General features: G+C 40.9%; 2 protein-coding genes across 3 annotated transcripts; one reads left to right on the top strand and one right to left on the bottom strand.

Annotated features, from left to right (window-relative positions):
- Window positions 1-62: 62 nt before the first annotated feature.
- zgc:158432 (uncharacterized protein LOC555281 homolog) lies at window positions 63-9,023 on the top strand. The gene is made up of 9 exons (XM_046307218.1): window positions 63-217; window positions 648-756; window positions 3,771-3,953; window positions 4,588-4,678; window positions 7,184-7,260; window positions 7,382-7,453; window positions 7,623-7,694; window positions 8,167-8,320; window positions 8,514-9,023. The coding sequence occupies exons 1-9, from the start codon at window positions 142-144 to the stop codon at window positions 8,625-8,627; spliced, it is 948 nt and encodes a 315-aa protein (XP_046163174.1). The 5' UTR covers window positions 63-141; the 3' UTR covers window positions 8,628-9,023.
- Window positions 9,024-13,376: 4,353 nt separating this feature from the next.
- On the bottom strand, window positions 13,377-19,562 carry LOC124000349 (zinc finger protein 711-like). 2 transcript variants are annotated; one of them, XM_046306644.1, is made up of 8 exons: window positions 19,354-19,562; window positions 17,867-17,961; window positions 17,315-17,761; window positions 16,270-16,428; window positions 16,032-16,169; window positions 15,762-15,896; window positions 15,460-15,603; window positions 13,377-15,359 (listed from the first exon to the last, which is right to left on the bottom strand). In XM_046306644.1, the coding sequence occupies exons 2-8, from the start codon at window positions 17,943-17,945 to the stop codon at window positions 14,182-14,184; spliced, it is 2,280 nt and encodes a 759-aa protein (XP_046162600.1). In that variant the 5' UTR covers window positions 17,946-17,961; window positions 19,354-19,562; the 3' UTR covers window positions 13,377-14,181. The 2 variants fall into 2 exon arrangements, with proteins under 2 accessions (XP_046162600.1, XP_046162601.1); XM_046306645.1 differs by having other exon boundaries at window positions 17,867-17,957.
- Window positions 19,563-21,777: the final 2,215 nt, after the last annotated feature.

Genomic DNA, 21,777 nt, shown 5'->3' with positions numbered 1-21,777 from the left:
CTTGTGATTATACCCTGCCTAACCATAAACTTTACATTGTCTCATTATCTGAACATGAGTATAGCTCTGACGTGGGAGAAGGCTATAAATGTTTGACTGGTATTACTTCTCTCATACACATTTGGTCATAGAAGAGTGAAGATGAAGGGCTATATTTTGCTGGGTTTAATATTTCTGCTCCCTGTCACAGTTATTGGACAATATACGTCACCAGATTGTGAGTAGCATCTTTTTCTGCAATGCAATCTTTTGAAGAAATCTGGAACGCAAACCTGTGTTATATAGCATCTGTAGCTCAGTTGGTAGCGCATGATGCTTGCAACACCAGGATAGTGGGTTTGATTACCGGGACCACCTGTACATAAAAATGTATGCACGTATGACTAAGTTGCTTTGGATAAAAGTGTCTGTTAAATGGCATATTGTAACATTACTGTAGCTATGCACTGATGGCACTTCTAAAATGGGCATGTTAAATATAGATTTAAATCAGGGTCCTGCTGCTTTATACGCTCTTTGTTGGCTAGGCCCTTTGTTTGAAGGTAGTGCTCTTTATCAAATTGTGTCTTTAGTTGCTCATGATGTTGTTTAGCCAAAACAATTGAAAAATGTAATGTTTCAATTACATGTTTTGTTTTTACATCCAGTGACATTGTGTGTAGGAATAAAGGACTTTGAAGTGTGCAGGACACATTTACCACCTAAATGCAGTGACAAGAGCAAATGCTACTGTAAGGACAATAAAGCATTTTGTAGGTATGTTTCAGCATTTCCCACAATCTTTTCCCTCAATATTTGTATATACACTGCATATATCAAACATTAGGAACATCTTCCTTTTTGTTTACCTACACTCTCTTGAACGCTTTAAAAAAAAATAACCCTGCCATATACTAATTAAAACATAAAGTTGATAGCAGAGAACAGGCCTACCATTTACCTTCACTCCTACGACAGACCAGAGGCTTAGATATGCAGTTTTACATGGCAAAGTAACAAGAAGTTTGTGGATCCGCAGACCACCGTGGACAAGGGTAGGGGTGAAAAGATATCTATTACACTAAAAGCACTGCATTAATCTACCATCTTATTTGCGGTCCTTGAAAAAATGGCTTTTTATAAATGCATTTCATACAATTATATCTAATTTTACATGAGTGGAGACAAGTAGAGTCTGTTTTAATACTACAGCAGAGCATGACAACGAATTAGCACATGCTGCAGCACCAGAGACATTTTGATTTCTATACAAGCTGTTGTTCAAAAATAGGAGTCTAAGTTTGTAACAGTGCTAAAGTTGTCTGTCAACTGCAAAAATGGAGCGCAACTGAACCAGTTAAAACTGAAGTATCATGCAATGAATTAGAGAGAAAGCCAATCAATGTTGAATACAGCAGCCGCATATCATCAGGTAGGCCTGGTTTGTCTCTATGATATTCAGTGTTTGCCCTTAGACCCTACTTCCCAAGAATATCACAGTCAACACAAATCTAGTTTGTAACAACAATATCATGTAATACAATTGAATAATTTTCCCAAATACATTTTTATGCATATTATGCAGACACAATAAATAATATATATATATATATATATATAATATATATATACAGGGACGTTTTTTTTATTTTAAAGAGTTTATGTCAGGGCAATGTATATTGCCAGGGCAATGAATTGCAATGTCCGTACTGTGAGACGCCTAAGACAGCGCGACAGGGAGACAGGATGGACAGCTGATTGTCCTCCCAGTGGCAGGCCACGTGGAACAACACCTGCACAGGATCGGTACATCCAAACAGCACACTTGCGTGACAGGTACAGGATGGCAACAACAACTGCCTGAGTTACACCATGAACGCACAATCACTCCATCAGTGCTCAGACTGTCCGTAATAGTCTGAGAAAGGCTGGACTGAGGGCTTGTAGGCCTGTTGTAAGGCAGGTATTCACCAGACATCACCGACAACAACTCCGCCTATGGGCACAAACCCACCGTCGCTGGAGCGGGATCGATTTGGAGGTGGAGGGTCCGTCATGGTCTGGGGCGGTGTGTCACAGCATCATTGGACTGAGCTTGTTGTCATTGCAGGCAATCTCAACGCTGTGTGTTACAGGGAAGACATCCTCCTCCCTCATGTGGTACGCTTCCTGCAGGCTCATCCTGACACGACCCTCCAGCATGACAATTCCACCAGCCATACTGCTCGTTCTGTGTGTGATTTCTTGCAAGACAGGAATGTCAGTGTTCTGCCATGGCCAGCGAAGAGCCCGGATCTTCCACCCATTGGGCATGTCTGGGACCTGTTGGATCGGAGGGTGAGGGCTAGGGCCATTCCCCCCAGAAATGTCTGGGAACTTGCAGGTGCCTTGGTGGAAGAGAGGGTAACATCTCACAGCAAGAACAGGCAAATCTGGTGCAGTCCATGAGGAGGAGATGCACTGCAGTACTTACTGTAGCTGGTGACCACACCAGATTACTGACTGTTAAATTTCCTCTCTCCTTACAAAAAGGATATTTAGCTCTTGGAGACGCAGGAGAAGCTAGACTAGAATAGCTTGCTGGACATTTATACTAATATTCGATGAAAGATGCAAGCTCCTTTTAGGCCACATGTCCTGCACCATGATCGCATGTTCTCTCCCAGCATCATGGTTTGAACGAGGAGCGTACGTCCAGTCCATATATTACCATACAGTACATTAATACAGTCCACACTCAAAATGATTAGCCTACTGGAGCTTGTTTCATGTGTTTGCCCAAGAGAGCATAGCTACATCTATGGGCTATTATGTTTGGATAGTAGACTATCATTTTGTCTGTCAAACAGGTAGGCTTTTCGATAATTTCATGAATAGGAAGAAATATTCTCCAACACAAATACCTCTTGTTGTTAATAGCCTAAATTACAATTCGAGTAATTTACCTCATTTAAATTACAATATGAAGACTGTTTAAATGAATTAGGCATTCTCGAATTAGCCTATTCAGCACCCATACACTGTCCATCTCCACGGCTGACGTTTCATAGTAATGCAAGTTTTGTAAATTACTCGAATATGGCTTATGTGAGGTCAATAACTCTGATAAATAGCTTCATTATGGGCAAAGAAACATTGTTTTTATTCAAATCAATTATAGCTGTAGCAAGCTTACCTATGGTCACCCTTCTCACCTTCATGCTCTCCCTCTCAAACTGAACAGGACATCAGTATGCGTAGTCCGTGCTCACATATATGGCTATTTTCTCTCTCTCGCCTCCTGAAGTGCCAACGTACACAGTACAGTCATCGGTTAGGCAGTACAAAAGGTTTTACATCAGCAAGAGCAGGGCAGGTCGGGCTCATGATTGGGAAAGAAATACATTAGAAATATAACTTCACCTCGTGCTTTTCTGAGCATGCTTTTCGTAAAGCCATGAGATAGCCTACTATAATAATTTAATCAATTAATAATTACATGACCCTCCCCTGGACGAAAATAAATAAATACTAAACCCTCCCCCTGCCTGAAATTGAAAAAACATGACTCTCCCTCATTTTTCTCTGGGTAACTATTGTGTACATTTCGATCTCTGCCTTAACAAGTGACATCAATAAGGGATCATAGCTTACACCTGGATTCACCTGGTCAGTCTAGGTCATGGAAAGAACAGGTGTTCTTAGTGTTTTGTATACTCAGTGCATATTGGTATATATTTTTATATTTTTGGGTTTTGGCATCAGACCTAATTAGAAAAGTATTCAGAATTTGCTTTTGTGTTCCTTTTCAGGTGTAACAACTACATAAACACGTGGTACATAGGGGAAAATTGCGACTTTGAGTGGACCATCTTGACTTTCGCCCTGGTAGCAACTCTACCAGGATTGGCCCTGGCTGCTATTGTTGGTGTGACGGTCCAGTGTGTCCATTACTCAAGGAAACCAGCTGAGAAACAAAAGGATCGGACAGTGGGGTGAGAGGGGGAGAGAGTTTGGACAAGGCGAATTATTTCCATGTGTTTTGCACATTGTATGGCACCTAGTATCAGGAAATAAGCTTGTTAAAAATATTTAACAGAATTGATTCAGATCAAATCAAAATCAAAGTTTATTTGTCACGTGCGCCGAATACAACAGGTACAAAGGACCTTACAGTGAAATGCTTACTTACAGGCTCTAACCAACAGTGTGATTTTTAAGTAAAAAATAGATATTAGGTGAACAATAGATAAGTAAAGAAATAGTCCAGGTAGCCATTTGATTACTTGTTCAGGAGTCTTATGACTTCAGGGTAAAAACTGTTGAGAAGCCTTTTGGTCTTTTGGTCTTTTTGGTCCTAAACTTGGCACTCTGGTTAGGGTTAGGGTTGCCATGTGGTAGTAGAGAAAACATTCTATGACTGGGGTGGCTGGGGTCTTTGACAATTTTTAGGGCCTTCCTCTGACACCGCCTGGTGTAGAGGTCCTGGATGGCAGGCAGTTTAGCCCCAGTGATGTACTGGGCGTATGCACTACCCTCTGTAGGGTACATTTGTCCACAGTCTTGTTTCAGGTTTGAAATGACGAGACACTTATCATATATTTATAATGTATATTTCACTCTTTTCAGTTACACAAATAATGCAATGTCACCAACAACATATGATAGAAATAACCAAGATGACATGTTCACCAACACTGTGTTTGCCTCAGACATGCCGGTGAGTAGCTTGAGTCCTTTACTTAAATCTCCACATGGTATTTGACCAACATATAGTATAATGATAATTCCAATGGTGATGACACATCCAGAGATCTTGCTAAATTAGGGATTCTTTATCTCCCAGCAATTATGAGTTAATCTTTTACCTCAGATAAATTCAACTGCAGGTATTCTTCTAAGGTCGTAAAACCAACCAAATCACAGGGTACTAAACTCTAATGACCATAGGAGATGGCGAGAAACAGCCTTTGCACTGGTACAAATCACAGGATGAATTACATCGCCATGGCTATTGTACATAGCTGAATAGTCCTTAATTCCTTCGTCTTCAATTTTTTTAGTCTAATTTTTATTTTTATTATTAACCCCCTCTTCGGAGGACAAAAATAACTTTGTTTTTACAGCTTTTTTGCCACCAATACATACATTTTACATATACATTTTACATATTACATACATACATACATGCATGGCACTTTTTTACACAGTGTTCTGGTAACAGAAATATATATTTTTCTTTTTTTTATATATATATAGATATCTACAGTAAGTACCAGAGAAATATTTGGACACACCTACTCATTCAAGTGTTTTCCATTATGTTTAGATTTTTCTACATTGTAGAATAATATTGAAGACATCAAAACTATGAAATAACACATATGGAATCATTTAGTAACCAAAAAAGTGTTAAACAAATCTAAATATATTTTAAATTTGAGATTCTTCAAAGTAGCCACCCTTTGCCTTGATGACAGCTTTGCACACTCTTGGTATTATCTCAACCAGATTCATGATGTAGTCACCTGGAATGCATTTCAATTAACAGGTGTGCCTGATTAAAAGTTAATTTGTGGAATTTCTTTTCCTCCTTAATGCGCTTGAGCCAATCAGTGGTGTTGTGACAAGGTAGTGGTGGTATACAGAAGATAGCCCTATTTGGTAAAATACAAAGTCCATATTATAGCAAGAACAGCTCAAATAAGCAAAGAGAAATGACAGTCTATCATTACTTTAAGACATGAAGGTCAGTTAATCTGGAAAATATCAAGAACTTTGAAAGTTTCTTCAAGTGCAGTCGAAAGAAAACATCAAGCACTATGACGAAACTGACTCCCAGGAAAGGAAGACCCAGAGTTACCTCTGCTGCAGAGAATAAGTTCATTAGAGTTACCGGCCTCAGAAATTGCAGCCCAAATAAATGCTTTGCAGAGTTCAAGTAACAGACACTTCTCAACATCAACTGTTCAGAGGAGACTGTGTGAATCAGGCCTTCATGGTCAAATTGTTGCAAAGAAATCACTACTAAAGGACACCAATAAGAAGAAGAGACTTGCTTGGGCCAAGAAACACGAGCAATGGACATTAGACTGGTGGAAATCTGTCCTTTGGTCTGATGAGTCCAAATTTGAGATTTTTGGTTACAACTGCCGTGTATTTGTGAGACCAGAGTAGGTGAACGGATGATCTCTGCATGTGTGGTTCCCACAGTGAAGCATGGAGGAGGAGGTGTGATGGTCTGTGGGTGCCCTGTTGGTGACACTGTCAGTGATTTATTTAGAATTCAACCCACACTTAACCAGCATGGCTACCACAGAATTCTTCAGCAATACGCCATCTCATCTGGTTTGCGCTTAGTGGGACTATCATTTGTTTTCAACAGGACAATGACCCAACACACCTCCAGGCTGTGTAAGGGCTATTTGACCAAGAAGGAGAGTGATGGAGTGCTGCATCAGATGACCTGGCCTCTACAATCACCCAACCTCAACCCAACTGAGATGGTTTGGGATGAGTTGGACCGCAGACTAAAGGAAAAGCAGTCAATAAGTGCTCAGCATATGTGGGAACTCCTTCAAGACGGTTGGAAAAGCATTCCAGGTGAAGCTTGTTCAGAGAATGCCAAGAGTGCAAAGCTGTCATCAAGGCAAAGGGTGGCTACATTGAGGAATCTAAAACGTAGAATATATGTTTTGGTTACTACATTAATCTGTATGTGTTATTTCATAGTTTTGATGTCTTCACTACTATTCTACAATGTATAAAATACAAAAAATAAAGAAAAACCCTTGAATGAGTAAGTGTGTCCAAACTTTTGACTGCTACTGAAAATATAAATTGTAATCGTACTTTATCAAAAGCCTTTTCAAAATCTGATATGAAAACTAGGCCCGGTTTCTTTGATTTTCCATAGTGTTCTATTGTTTCAAGTTATTGTCGTATATTATCTTCAATGTATCGTCCATGTAAAAAGCCTGTTTGATCAGAATGAACAGTTATCTAGTGAAACCTGTTTAATTTTATGTGCTATGCATTTCACCAGGAGTTTCGCACCACAATATTGAAGCATTTCCTTGTCTTTGTTATTGCACATTATATTGTCCAATTAGATTATGTAGCAACAATCTCTGTTTTAGTTTATTACACTGTCAAGCAACATTTTTACATTTTGAACAGTAAACATTGCCCTGAGCAACTGTCTCTATTTGTCTTATTTCTGAAGAATCGGCCAAAGCCCTCCAGTATTCAGCCCACCCAGGAGAGGTTTCCCATGGCCAACTTACCCAACAGCCCTTACAGGTTAGCTGTCTGAACAAAATTCAACATGCCACTGATTTTCACTTTCATTATGGGGATCCTTATTTGGTCTGCAATGTTATAATGTACTTTAATTGAAATGTTGATCTCTCTACTCTCTTAGCCCCCAACCAAACGGCATGCGGCCCACTTTAGATAGATCATCTTTGACAAACCTTACAAGCCAGCCGTACAGGTAAGCCCATGTAAGACTGTCAAATGGAATGTATACATTCCAAGCAAAACATTTTTTAAACTTAGTTAAATAAACCCCCAAAAGTAATCAGGAATTACTGTGGTCCTCTTTTCAAAAAAGAAAATATTATCCCGTTTACTATATTGTTCTCTTTATTCTATTCTCTTAGCCCTTCACCAAACAGTATTCGACCCTCTTTAGATAGATCGTCTTTGGCCTATCCTCCAAGCCAGCCATACAAGTAAGCTAGTTTTTGTGTTTTTCAGTGTAATACTTTGTTCAATGGCAGTGATGTTGTACACATTTTGTTTGTGTTAACATACAATTCTCCGTGATAGACAAAAAGTTAAACAAAATTAGAGACGACAACAGGACAATGCTCCCTCTACACAGTTTTAGTAGTCATCCAGTGATTTGAGGAGCATGACACTGACATTATCCATACCCATTTACAGCATGTTATTTTATCTTTTGTTATTGACAAAAAAAAATCTACTGTTGAAATGTTGATCTCTTTGCTCTCTCAGCCCTTCACCAAGCAGTATGCGACCTACTTTAAATAGATAATTTTTAGCCAACCCTGGGAGCCAGCCATACAAGCCCGTTTCTTTTGATTTGTGTGCTTTGAATCGGCTACAGTACTTTGTTCCATGTCAAGTTATATGATCATGTGCCCTTTCAACAACATTATAAATATTGTTTTGAACTGTCAGCTATGCTACAGGTATGACACAGCCCCTGGGTAACCCCTATCCCAAGTCTCCATCGCCAAGAAACCCGTATGAAGACAGAGCGCCACCTCCAGACCGTTATGACGACCAGCATATGAGACCAACACAGCCCCCACCTGGATACAACGGCATGATGGTGAGTGATTGCTTCCCTCTATTGAACAGTATGATGAATTCAACTGATCAACTGGACAAGCAAACTGTAGGGCGAAACTGTGGCTGAAACATGGCTTTAATTTTAGCCTAAAGGTCCATGTTAGTTAGCCCCTAGATGACCAGGCTGATATAGAAAGCAGTGTTTTGACATGAGATATTTTTCTATCTTCTAGAGAGAAGGCATGTCTGGGTATCCTGTGCCCAGTTCACCTGCTCCCCTCTACTCAGCTGCGGAGTACAACCCCAGGTCCCAGTTTCCCCGAGCCCAGATGGGGAGACTCTACTGAGGACAAACAGAGGGACCCTGGACTGAACTTGGAAGGAAGTGGAGCTCCACCAATTTCACTATTACAATGACCAAAATAGAATTCATATCTAATTTCAATTTTCATTTAACATAGTAAACACTTTAAATTTAAAGGCAATGTTCCCACATTCACAGAAAAATTACCTTTAAATGTTAATCGCGCAATAAGATGGATCTTCTGTGCTACGGATTTAATCTAGGCCTTAGTAACAGGTTTGGGGTCAATTCCAATTTCATTTGAAATTCCAATTCAATTCTTGAATTCACTCATGAAGTGGAGAATTTACATTGAATTCAATTCCAATTTCAACAATCTTCAAGTTATGGAATTTAACTGTTTGAGTAGGAATTGTAAAATAAAAACAAATCTTTGGAATTCAATGTGTACATTTCCCAGTTAATTTAATTAATGCACAAGTATCAAAAATGTACTGCAGGATTTGTTTTAAATCCTTCCAGCTTGTATTTCTATATTTCCAGTATAGCTAGGCTGTCTGAACGGTGACATTATCAGCCTGCAAGCCTGATGGAATTGAATTCAAATGAGAATTTGTGGCATTGTGGATAATATGAAATTGGTCATTGAATTCTTGGAATATACCTAACACTGGATTGAGAGGAATTGAATTCTCTAAACTGACATGGAATTTGAATTTAATTAAATGGAATTTACAGAGAGGGAATTTAATTGTAATATAATTTGTGGAACTAACCCCAACCCTGCTAAGTAATACCCTTTTTAGACTAGTCTGATTTGTAACAAATTAATTATATATATATATATTTCCACACAGTACCAGTCAAAAGTTTGGACACCTACTCATTCAAGGGTTTTTCTTTATTTTTTAAAACTATTTTCTACACATATGCTGAGCACTTGTTGGCTGCTTTTCCTTCACTCTGCAGTCCAACTCATCCCAAACCATCTCAATTGGGTTGAGGTCAGGGGATTGTGGAGGCCAGGTCATCTGCACTCCATCACTCTCCTTGGTCAAATAGCTCTTGCACAGCCTGGAGGTGTGTTGCGTCATTGTCCTGTTGAAAACAAATGATAGTCACACTAAGCGCAAACCAGATGGGATGGTGTATCGTTGCAGAATGCTGTGGTAGCCATGCTGGTTAAGTGTGCCTTGAATTCTAAATAAATCACTGACAGTGTCACCAGTAAAGCACCATCACACCTCCTCCTCCATGCTTCACGGTGGGAACTTGCGGAGATCATCCGTTCACAAACTCTGCATCTCACAAAGACGACGGTTGGAACTAAAAATCTCAAATTTGGACTCAGACCAAAGGACAGATGTCCACCAGCCTAATGTCCATTACTTGTGTTTGCAGCAATTTGACCATGAAGGCCTGGTTCACTTAGTCTCCTCTGAACATTTGATGTTGAGATGTGTCTGTTACTTGAACTCTGTTAAGCATTAATTTGGGCTGCAATTTCTGATGCTGGTAACTCTAATGAACTTATCCTCTGCAGCAGAGGTAACTCTGGGTCTTCCTTTCCTGTGGCGGTCCTCATAAGAGCCAGTTTCATCATAGCGCTTGATGGTTTTTGCGACTGCACTTAAAGAAACTTTAGAAGTTCTTGAAATTGTCCGGATTGACTGTCTTAAAGTAATGGTAGACTGTCATTTCTCTTTGCTTATTTGAACTGTTCTTGCCATAATATTGTCTTGGTCTTTTACCAAATAGGGCAATATTCTGTATACCACCCCTACCTTGTCACATCACAACTGATTCGCTCAAAAGCATGAAGGAAAGAAATTCCACAAATTAACTTTTAAAAAAGCATACCTGTTAATCAAAATGCATTCCAGGTGACTACATCATGAAGCTGGTTGAGAGAATGCCAAAGCTGTCATCAAGGCAAAGGGTGGCTACTTTGAAGAATCTCAAATTTAAAAAATATTTTGATTTGTTTAACACTTTTTTTGGTTACTACATGATTCCATATGTGTTATTTCATAGTGTTGATGTCTTCACTATTATTCTACAATGTAGAAAATAGTAAAAATAAAGAAAAACCCTTGAATGAGTAGGTGTGTCAAAACTTTTCACTGGTACTGTATATATATATATATATATATATATATATATATATACAGCTCTGGAAATAATTAAGATACCACTGCAAAATGATCAGTTTATCTGGTTTTATATTTTATGGGTATGTTTTTGGGTAAAATATTTTTTTTGTTTTATTCTATAAACTACTGACATTTCCCACAAAATCCAAATAAGAATATTGTCATTTAGAGCATTTATTTGCAGAAAATGACAACTGGTAAAAATAACAAAAAATATGCGGTGTTGTCAGACCTCATAATGCAAAGAAAATGGGTTCATATTCATTTTTAAACAACACAATACTAATGTTTTAACTTAGGAAGAGTTCAGAAATCAATATTTGGTGGAATGACCCTGATTTTCAATGACAGCTTTCATGCGTCTTGGCATGCTCTCCACCAGTCTTTCACATTTATGTTTAGTGACTTTATTTATTTTATTTTTTATTTCACCTTTTTTTAACCAGGTAGGCTAGTTGAGAACAAGTTCTCATTTACAACTGCGACCTGGCCAAGATAAAGCACAGCAGTTCGACATATACAACAATACAGAGTTATACATGGAATAAACAAACATACAGTAAATAATACAGTAGAAAAAAGAATGCAAATGCAAGTGAGGTAAGATAAGGGAGGTTATAATTTTGCACGCCCAATTTTTCAGTTTTTGATTTGTTAAAAAAGTTTGAAATATCCAATAAATGTCGTTCCACTTCATGATTGTGTCCCACTTGTTGTTGATTTTTCTCAAAAAAATACAGTTTTATATCTTTATGTTTGAAGCCTGAAATGTGGCAAAAGGTCGCAAAGTTCAAGGGGGCCGAATACTTTCGCAAGGCACTGTATGCAGAAGATGAATGTGCAAGTAGAGATACTGGGGTGCAAAGGAGCAAGATAAATAAATAAATAAATACAGTATGGGGATGAGGTAGTTGGATGGGCTGTTTACAGATGGGATATGTACAGGTGCAGTGATCTGTGAGCTGCTCTGACAGCTGGTGCTTAAAGCTAGTGAGGGAGATATGGGTCTCCAGCTTCAGTGATTTTTGCAGTTCGTTCCAGTCATTGGCAGCAGAGAACTGGAAGGAAAGGCGACCAAAGGAGGAATTGGCTTTGGGGTTGACCAGTGAAATATACCTGCTGGAGCGCGTGCTACGGGTGGGTGCTGCTAAGGTGACCAGTGAGCTGAGATAAGGCAGGGCTTTACCTAGAAGAGACTTGTACATGACCTGGAGCCAGTGTGTTTGGCGACGAGTATGAAGCGATGGCCAGCCAACGAGAGCGTACAGGTCACAGTGGTGGGTGATATATGGGGCTTTGGTGACAAAGCGGATGTCACTGTGATAGACTGCATCCAATTGGTTGAGTAGTGTTGGAGGCTATTTTATAGATGACGTCACCAAAGTCGAGGATCGGTAGGATGGTCAGTTTGGATGTTTGGCAGCATGAGTGAAGGATGCTTTATTGTGAAATAGGAAGCCGATTCTAGATTTAATTTTGGATTGGAGGTGCTTAATGTGAGTCTGGAAGGAGAGTTTACAGTCTAGCCAGACATCTAGGTATTTGTAGTTGTCCACATATTCTAAGTCAGAACCGTCCAGAGTAGTGATGCTGGACGGGCGGGCAGGTGCGGGAAGTGATCGGTTGAAGAGCATGCATTTAGTTTTACCTGAATTTAAGAGCAGTTGGAGGCCACAGAAGTTTTATGGCATTGAAGCTCGTCTGGCAGTTCGTTAACAGTGTCCAAAGAAGGGCCAGAAGTATACAGAATGGTGTCGTCTGCGTAGAGGTGGATCAGAGAATCACCAGCAGCGAGAGTGACATCATTGATGCACTCCTGGTGCATCAAAATTCAAGCAGCTCGGCTTTGTTTGATGGCTTGTGACCATCCATCTTCCTCTTGATCACATTCCAGAGGTTTTCAATGGGGTTCAGGTCTGGAGACTGGGCTGGCCATGACAGGGTCTTGAGTTGGTGGTCCTCCATCCACACCTTGATTAACCTGGCTGTGTGGCATGGAGCATTGTCCGGCTGGAAAAACCAATCCTCAGAGTTGGCGAACATTGTCAGAGGAGAAGGAAGCAAGTTTTCTTCCAGGACAACCTTGTTAGTGGCTTGATTCATGCAAATCTGCCCGATTCCAGCTTTGCTGAAGCACCCCTAGATCATCACCAATCCTCCACCACATTTCACAGTGGGTGCGAGACACTGTGGCTTGTAGGCCTCTCAAGGTCTTGCACCCACTGAAATTTGGTGGAGGATCAGTTGTCATTTTCTGCAAATAAATGCTCTAAATGACAATATTTTAATTTGGGAGGAATGTTGTCAATAGTTTATAGAATAAAACAAAAATATTCAGTTTACCCAAACACATACCTATAAAATAGTCAAATCAGAGAAGCTGATCATTTTTGTCATGGGGGGGATCTATACCCTTCAAAGATATTTCAAAAAGTACATTTCCACAAATCAGATGTTTATCATTCTAAATCAATAAACAAAAAACATCTTGATTTCACCTCTCTAGGTCAATCACAGGATGACTTGATGTCAGTAGGTGCCCATGTAAGATGCAAAGCAGTGTCATCTTAACACAAATCCACCTGCTGCTACATTATTTGTTACTGAATGAATGATGGCAAAAAGTTCATATGAAGAGTGAATGAATGGTTGAGGTGAACAATTTATCAGGAGATGTCTTTATTTACTAAAGGAGCTCCTAACATTTCAGTTGAGACATGAGAATAGATAACACTGATTTTGTCTGATGCATGAGAGACAGTCCTGATAGTGAACATGATGTTGTTGGCTCTGAGCAAAATGATTTTAGTAGTGCACACATGGGAAAAATTGAAAACCCCTGATTGTCTGACAAGCGATTATTTCAATGCATAATGGACACATACGATTACAAAGCCGAGTCGTCCACATCCCCTTTCCATCCCTTTGAATACAGAGAAAACTGACACAGACGACTGTTTACATTTGCAATTATAACTGGGTCTTTAAAATGCATTATTTTCACAATTTATTGCTAGCAGAAACAGTACTAAAAATCATACAATGACTTGTCAGAGAACAGTTATCCCAAGGTCAAAATGAGAATAGTCAGCAGTCAATCAAACATGGCATTAGTTCAAATCAAATTATCTTAGCACTGATACTGCATATAACAAGTGTTGTGCTATTCAAACAATCCAGGCATGCACAAGCATACTACTGAAAAAAATGTGCTTTCAGCAATGTTCTGATTCAGGACTTGCCTGACGAAGTTTGTTTGAATAGCACCCTAGGTTTGAGTACTAATGGTGATGTGAGGATAAGGTTAATAAATAACTAATAAAGTTGTAAGAAAATGTGACAATTGTCATCCTTTACCACATTGAAACCATTGTATTTCCCTGCTCTATAGTGAGTGAGAATGGGATTGTTCTGAATATGGGAAAGGGTGTGTGAAGTGGAACTCTACATTAAAATGTCCTTGTGATGCCGCGCAATGTGCTGGCTCTTTTCAGAGGGCCTACGGAAGCCTTTAGTGCAGTAGTCACAACGGTGGGGATAGTCCTTGGTGTGGATGGATATGACGTGCCGTTTGAAACCAGAAGCGTCAGAGGAGCTGTACTCACAGTACTGGCACTGGTACACTTTCCGTCCACTGTGGGTCTTCATATGCTTCTTCAGTTCCAGCTGATGCCTGAAGCCCCGTCGACAGCGCTTGCACTTGAATGGCAAGTCTTTGGTGTGGACGGACAGGATGTGGCGGCTGAGTATGAACGGGTCCGGCGTCTTGAAGTCACAGTGGCGGCACTGGTGCAGCCTGGCACCTTTGTGAGTCTCTGCATGTTTTTTGAGCTCCGAAGGCCGGTGGAAGCCCTTCTCACACACATCACACTTGTGAGGGAAGTCTTTGGTGTGCACAGAGATAATGTGGCGCTTCAGGTCACTGGAGTTGGTGCTTTTGTGCTCGCAGTGCGGACACTGGTGCGTCTTGTGGCCCTGGAAGATCTCCATGTGCCTCTGCAGCTCCCGCTCGTCAGGGAAGGCCTGGGGGCAGTGTCCACACTTGAAGGGCAGCTCAGCGCCGTGCTTACTCTTTATGTGGGTCTTCAGGTTGGACTGGTCGGCACAGCGGAACTCACAGTGCTGGCAGTGGTAAGGCTTCTCACCTGTGTGGGTCCTCATGTGCTTCTTGAGCTCTGAGGGGTGGCGGAAACCCTTCGCACACTCCACACATACATGGGCAAAGCTCTTGCTGTGCACAGCCAGCAGGTGGCGGTTGAGCAGACCCTGCTCGGCTGTCTCATAGTCACAGTACTTACAGTGGTGCAGCTTGGGTTCCTGGTCACGCAGGATGAGCTTGTTGGAGCTGAGGGGGCTCTCCACACAGTAACGCCGCGTGAACTCAGTGAACTCTGGTACCCTGTCACTCTTCACTATGAGCTTGTGGCCCTCCAGGTGGTTGTGGAAGTTGACCTTCTTGTTGGTGGTAAAGTCACAGTCTGTGCACTGGTACTTCTTCTTGAACATGTGGTCCGGGTGGTTCTTCATGTGGATTTTCAGGAAGCCTCGTGATCTGAACTTTTTCCCGCAGATGTGACAGGGGTACACAGTCAGAGGTTGGCCATCTGGACCAATGATCACAGCTGGGAGAAGAGTGGAAGAAAAAGACCAGGCAGTGTTAGCACTACAGCTAAAAACTAATATTATAAAATTGTATGGTTTAATGAACATAGAACCTCATACCTGTCTGACACTGACGTGTCTCTCCCTTCTTCTTTTTCTTGATATTCTGTTTGAGAGCTCTACTTGTACTCAGGCTGTCGCTGATCTTCAGGTAATGTGTACCTGTGTTGTTCTTGTTCTCCAGCCTGGAGTCCAGACTGTTACCTAGAGAAAATTATTTTGAGCCTATGTCATATACCACATCCACCAATTCAACACTCAAAAATCATGATGTGAACAAAATCGAAATGTAAGGCTAAATGTAGAATTCTTTCTTACAGCATACTGAATGCATGCCTATGAAGGAAAGGAGTCAGCTTTACCATAAGCTGCAGCCCAGGCTATGGTGCCAAAGTTCTTATTATGGCTGGAGTCTTCCAGGGAGTCCTGAATGGCAGGGGCATCCTCCTCTCCCACTATCACCTCCATGTACACCTCATTTGCCATCTCAGCACAGTCTGCTCAGAGACAAGCAAAACGTAGTCATTATATTTAATACTACAACCACTTATTGGGACAAAAATAATAAGACAGACATATGATCTGATGTGTATAAGGGATTGGAGGAAGTGCTGGTAATTCAGGGGACTCACTGATCTCTGAATCCTCCTGGGAAGGGTCTTTCACTGCCATGTAGACCATCTTCTCTCGAGACAGCTTGCCAATGCCCCCAGTCTCCAGCACTGTGTGACCGTTGTGGAAGTCACTCTCAGCTACAATCTCTGTGCCACCTGCACTCACAGTAAACGTCTGAAGTCAGGAAAACTAAACAGAGGTGTGCCTTTCAAATAAGTCGTAACTTTCAGAAAGCCAAATAATAGCAGTCCTCGCCTATGTTAACATCATCATCAGCCTCTGCCTTGAAGATGTAGACTTTGATGCACTCAGAGTCGTAGTCGCCCTCTTTGGAGCCATCCTCCTCAGGCATCACCTCAGAACCCATCTTAAGGGGCGTGTCCTCCATGTCCAACTTCTCCTCAACATCATCCACTGCACAAACAGCACAATTATTGTTCACTCCCCTGCGTATTTATTTAGACAGTGAAGCTAAAACTTATAATTTGGCTCTATAATATAGCATTTTGGATTTGAGATCAAATGTTTCATGAGGCGACAGTACAGAATGTGACCTTTTATTTGAAGGTATTTTCATACATATCTGTTTTACCTTTTACAAAAGAATGCACTTTATGTATCTAGTCACCCCATTTGAAGGTGTCTAAAGTATTTGGGCAAATTCACTTATCGTGTATTCAAGTTAGTCTTAAGTTTAGAGTTTTGGCCCCATATTCCTAGCACACAATGAGCACGTCAAGCTTGTTGGATGCATTTGCAGTTTGTTTTGGTTGTGTTTCAGATTATGTTGTTCCTAATAGAAATTCATGGTAAATAATGCAAACTGCAAATGCATCCAACAAGTTTGTAGAGTCACAAGCTTGATGTAGTCATTGCGTGCTAGGAATATGGGACCAAATACTAAACTTTAGACTAAATTGAATACACTATAATTGAATTTGTCCAAATACTTAGCACACCTTCAAATGGACTAGATACATAAAGTGCGTTCATTTGTAAACAGTAAAACAGATATGTATGAAAATACCTTCAAATAAAAGGTGACATTCTGTTCTTTCGCGTCATAAAACATTGGATCTCAAATCCAAAATGCTGGAGTATAGAGCTAAATTAATCGTTTAAGCTTCACTGTCCAAATAAATATGTAGGGGTGTGTACATTCTCTGATTCATCCTATTGAAGGCAATTATTCTGTCAGTCTTGGACCAAATCAAATCAAATTGTATTTGTCACATGCGCCGAATACAACCTTACCATGAAATGCTAGTAGTTCTAAGAACAGAAGATGTATGCGACTTACAGGAGATCACCAGGTAGTCCTCAGAGACACTCCCCCCATCCTCATCATCCTGCTCCTCGATGGTGACTGCAGAGTCTTCCATCTCCTCCACATATGTCTCTGAGTTGCAGTTAGAGACCATGATCTCCTCCGTGACCATCTCAAACACCCGGTCAGGAACACTGTCAGATTCCTCTATGAGCTCTGCTGTCAGCACATGTTGATGGTGGTCTGAGTCCAGCACCTCATCGATGGCCACCTCGGCCCCCAGGACCGACTCAGTCATGATCACGCCGTCAGGGTCGTCACTGCAGCAGATGTCTGGCCCCTCTACAACCTCTGAGCCCAGGTCATGCTCAAATGTGATGCCCTCCTCATCAGTCACCACATCTGACACCAGCACCGCCTCTGGCACAGACACCACAATGTGGTCACCGTCGATGTGAGCCATGCCACCCATACCTGCCACTGGGGAAGTCAGGAGGAACTGTTAGACTCATCTTATCAGATCAAACATACACAGACACAGTCAAATGAACAAAAGGTCATGGAGTATTGATAGAGGTGACATACCAAAATCCTGCATTATCATTGTGTGTTGCATCTTTGAGTTCTGCATCTGAAAGTTCAAGACCCCTCCACCATGGTCCATTCTATTTGTATCCTGTCTGGTACAAACACAAAAGAGGAGAGGATTAAGTTGATCTCATTTTATTCATTGAATCAGGACCTCTGTCAATGTATAAATCAATACAAATGTGTCAACACATTTGATTCAATTAAATAATCAACAGACTGATCTTCAAAAAGATTTAGATGCACTATTGTAAAGTGGCTGCTCCACTGGATGTCATAAGGTGAATGCACCAATTTGTAAGTCGCTCTGGATAAGAGCGTCTGCTAAATGACTTAAATGTTCATCAATGCTGAATAAACATTGACATAAAAACTAATAAATGTTAAGACTGAAAGATTAAAAACACATTGCATTTCAGCATTCACATTTGATGCTGAGCTCTCAAACCATCAGTTAAGTGTTATGCTTTTTGTTGTTGTCATCAGCAAGGGATGAGACACTTGAAATAGAGAAAAGGAAAACACATAGCCGATAAATCAGTTTCCATTATATTATCTATCCTGAAAAATAATTGTTTTGTGGAAATAAAGCAGACATCTATAATGCTTGATTAGGTTAGGAGAATTAGGTTAGGAGAATGTCAGGTTTGGAGATTTAGGTTAATGTTAGGAAAAGGGTTAGCTACAATGCTCTCCTAACCGGCAAGGAAACGTCCCTTCCGGTTGTAGCTGTACTGCATCTAGTCACAGCCGCGTAAATTATCCTACCTGGGTGGAATACCGTTATGACAGGAAGTTACTTTTTCGTAGCAGGTTAGGGTCATTAACGTAGCAGGTTATGATAATGAGGTTAAGGTTAGGAAAAGGGTTAGCTAAAATGCTCTCCTAGCCTGCCACAAAAAGTCACTTCCGGTCGTAGCTGTACTCCATCTAGTTTACAACCCACTGACAGACAGCAGAGAGCGCCCAGACGCAATAAATATGGCGGCTTCTGTTTACATTGTGGGCACACAACCCCGCCAACAATGACGTATAGCGCTAGCGCACAGGTGACTGTAGCAAAAATAATGAATACACATGAATAATATGCTAAATTATATTTAAGCATACGTCGAATCTATGATTTTTTTTCAGGACTCCAACAAGTGTGCAATACTGATGCTTTGCAAATGTTTTTCTGTTCTGTGCTAAATTAGCGAGCTAACTAGTTAGCAGTAGCATTCCCAGCTATTGTAATCAATATTATTAGTAAAATAAACGCAGTAACCCCACAACGGTGTATATACTTTAGAAAGTGTGCACTGAAAGAAAACACAAATGAACATCGGCTTGCAAAAGTCACGATATATTTCCGAGCTAGCTATTCCGTTAATTAGCTTGGCTAGCTAGCCACCATTGAGACTTTTTTCGACTGGGGTGGAGGCCCGTAGGCCTTCGTGACAAGGCCCCGTTGTCATATTGCATTAAACGTAATACATACTTACCAAACCAAGTCACTGGTGTCTTTTTTAAATGACAGTTTTCGGGTTCAAACAGTCTTTCCGTAGTCTTCTTGTTAAATTAGGTTATATTTCTCATGGTGCAAATGAGAGGCCTGTACAACATTCTAGATCCTTAAGGCTGTTTTCAGGCCTGGACCAATCACGTAGCTCCCTGATAGCTCGGAAGGGTGGGGGCGGTGGGGGAGTAGACTGCGCTCAGTCTTCCATATTTTATTCCAAAACTGCTGGTCCCTGTCTCTACAACTAGACATACGTCATGTAACTATTGTAAAGTTTAGAAATCTTAAACATGTCTCTATGTACTAACTAATAGGTGGAAGTGCAGTGTATACTCCAACTGCTCACTCACTTTGCAACAAATTGCTATGACTATCTGAAGTTAGAGCCCCTAGGCCCAACACTGTAACTGTCCTCTAAGTGTTAAATTCGGAGTTTTCAACTGAAACGTAGTATAAATTGTTACAATTTTTGTAACATGCACAGAATAAAGTATGTGTAAAACAGTACAGTACATAACTTGTGAGCTCTTTTCCTATAATGCACAATAGATATAGTAAAATAGATAAGAAATAAAACAAGTGAAATGGAGAGAAGAAAAAAATGAAACATGAATGCAGATATATACAGATTTATATACAGGTCGTGCAGTACCATTATTTCAATGTGCAGAGGTACTGGAGTGATTGAGGAAGACATTTACATGTAAACCAGTGTAAAAGTAGTATGCAGAAAATGTTTTTTTTTTATGACAGACCTGTGTGATACTTTATGTTAATAATGATATACTGTATCAGTTCTAAGTATGTGGATTTGTGTGTCAAATCAAAACATTTGAATCATTTAAGATGTATTTGTGCAGCACCTTGCATGTATAACTGAGAAAGGAGGGATGTGTCCAGTGCCAGTGGAAGGGATCGTGAAGCCACACTAAATAAATCAGTACTGTATGTGTAACAGTATAATTTTAAACCGTCCCCTCGCCCATACCCGGGCGCGAACCAGGGACCTTCTGCACACATCAACAACAGTCACCCTCGAAGCATCGTTACCCATTGCTCCACAAAAGCCACAGCCCTTGCAGAGCAAGGGGAACTACTACTTCAAGGTCTCAGAGCAAGTGACGTAACCGATTGAAACGCTGTTTAGCGCACACCGCTAACTAAGCTAGCCGTTTCACATCCGTTACACTCACCCCCCTTTTGACCTTCCTCCTTTTTCCGCAGAAACCAGTAATCCGGGTCAACAGCATCAATGTAAAAGTATAATTTTTTAAAACCGTCCCCTCGCCCATACCCGGGCGCAAACCAGGGACCTTCTGCACACATCAACAACAGTCACCCACGAAGCATCGTTACCCATCGCTCCACAAAAGCCGCGGCCCTTGCAGAGCAAGGGGAACTACTACTTCAAGGTCTCAGAGCAAGTGACGTAACCGATTGAAACGCTATTTAGCGCACACCGCTAACTAAGCTAGCCGTTTCACATCCATTACATATGATCGGCAGAAGAAAATGACAACTCAAATGAAATGCACAGAAATCAAACCTACTGTTTAATGTACTTTAATACATGAAGTGAAAATATTTTGAGTGAGAGTTTGTTACAGATTACTAAAGAATGTTGCCTATGTGCATTGGCAGGCTGCCCCATTCTGTCCCAAATCAGGGTAGTGGATCTCTCAGGGGAGGCATAGACACGACCATGACTTGACAGGTACTCTCCAACTGAGAGGGCCTTACTGGGACAGGGGTTCCTCAAATCAGCGGGGCTAAGAGACTGGGGTCTCTGCAGCCCACTGATGGAAGAGGCCTGAAATGATTCTCTCAGGGACTGGCGTACTGCTCCAGTCGCAGGGTCACTGGAGCTCAAGGTTTTGGCAGGGACAAATGAAGATTGGCCACCACTCCTAAGCTTGACTGAAGATGCACCTACTGTAGGAGGTAATAATACATTTGGAAATATTATGGCCTACACATATGTATGAAATAAAAGCAAGTCCAAAATTCAGTTCCTATGGATTTCTATACACTTGCTGAGATGCAATCAAATTTTATTGGTCGTGTACACATATTTAGCAGATGTCATCGCAGAGGTGCAGTGAAATGCTTCAGTTTCTAGCTCCAACAGTGCAGTAATACTTAATACACACAAATCCCCAAAATATCAGAATAAACAATGTCATAGTCCGGGAATATAAATATATATGTACATGATGGTGTGTATAGACATTATGGTTTAGTATATGCTCTCCCTACTAAAATACTAACCCACCAGGTGGAGACCTGGTTCAACCTGCGATAGGGGTCAGGCGGGGTGGTTTGTGGGGAGCTGGCCATTAGCCTCCAGGATGCAGCTGATCCTGACTGCCTGGAGGGAGTGGAGGCTGGTGCAAGTAGGTGGTAAATT

The sequence above is a fragment of the Oncorhynchus gorbuscha genome, linkage group LG16, assembly GCF_021184085.1.
Source record: "Oncorhynchus gorbuscha isolate QuinsamMale2020 ecotype Even-year linkage group LG16, OgorEven_v1.0, whole genome shotgun sequence".
Taxonomy (NCBI): domain Eukaryota; kingdom Metazoa; phylum Chordata; class Actinopteri; order Salmoniformes; family Salmonidae; genus Oncorhynchus; species Oncorhynchus gorbuscha.
This window is presented reverse-complemented; position numbering and strand designations above follow the sequence as displayed.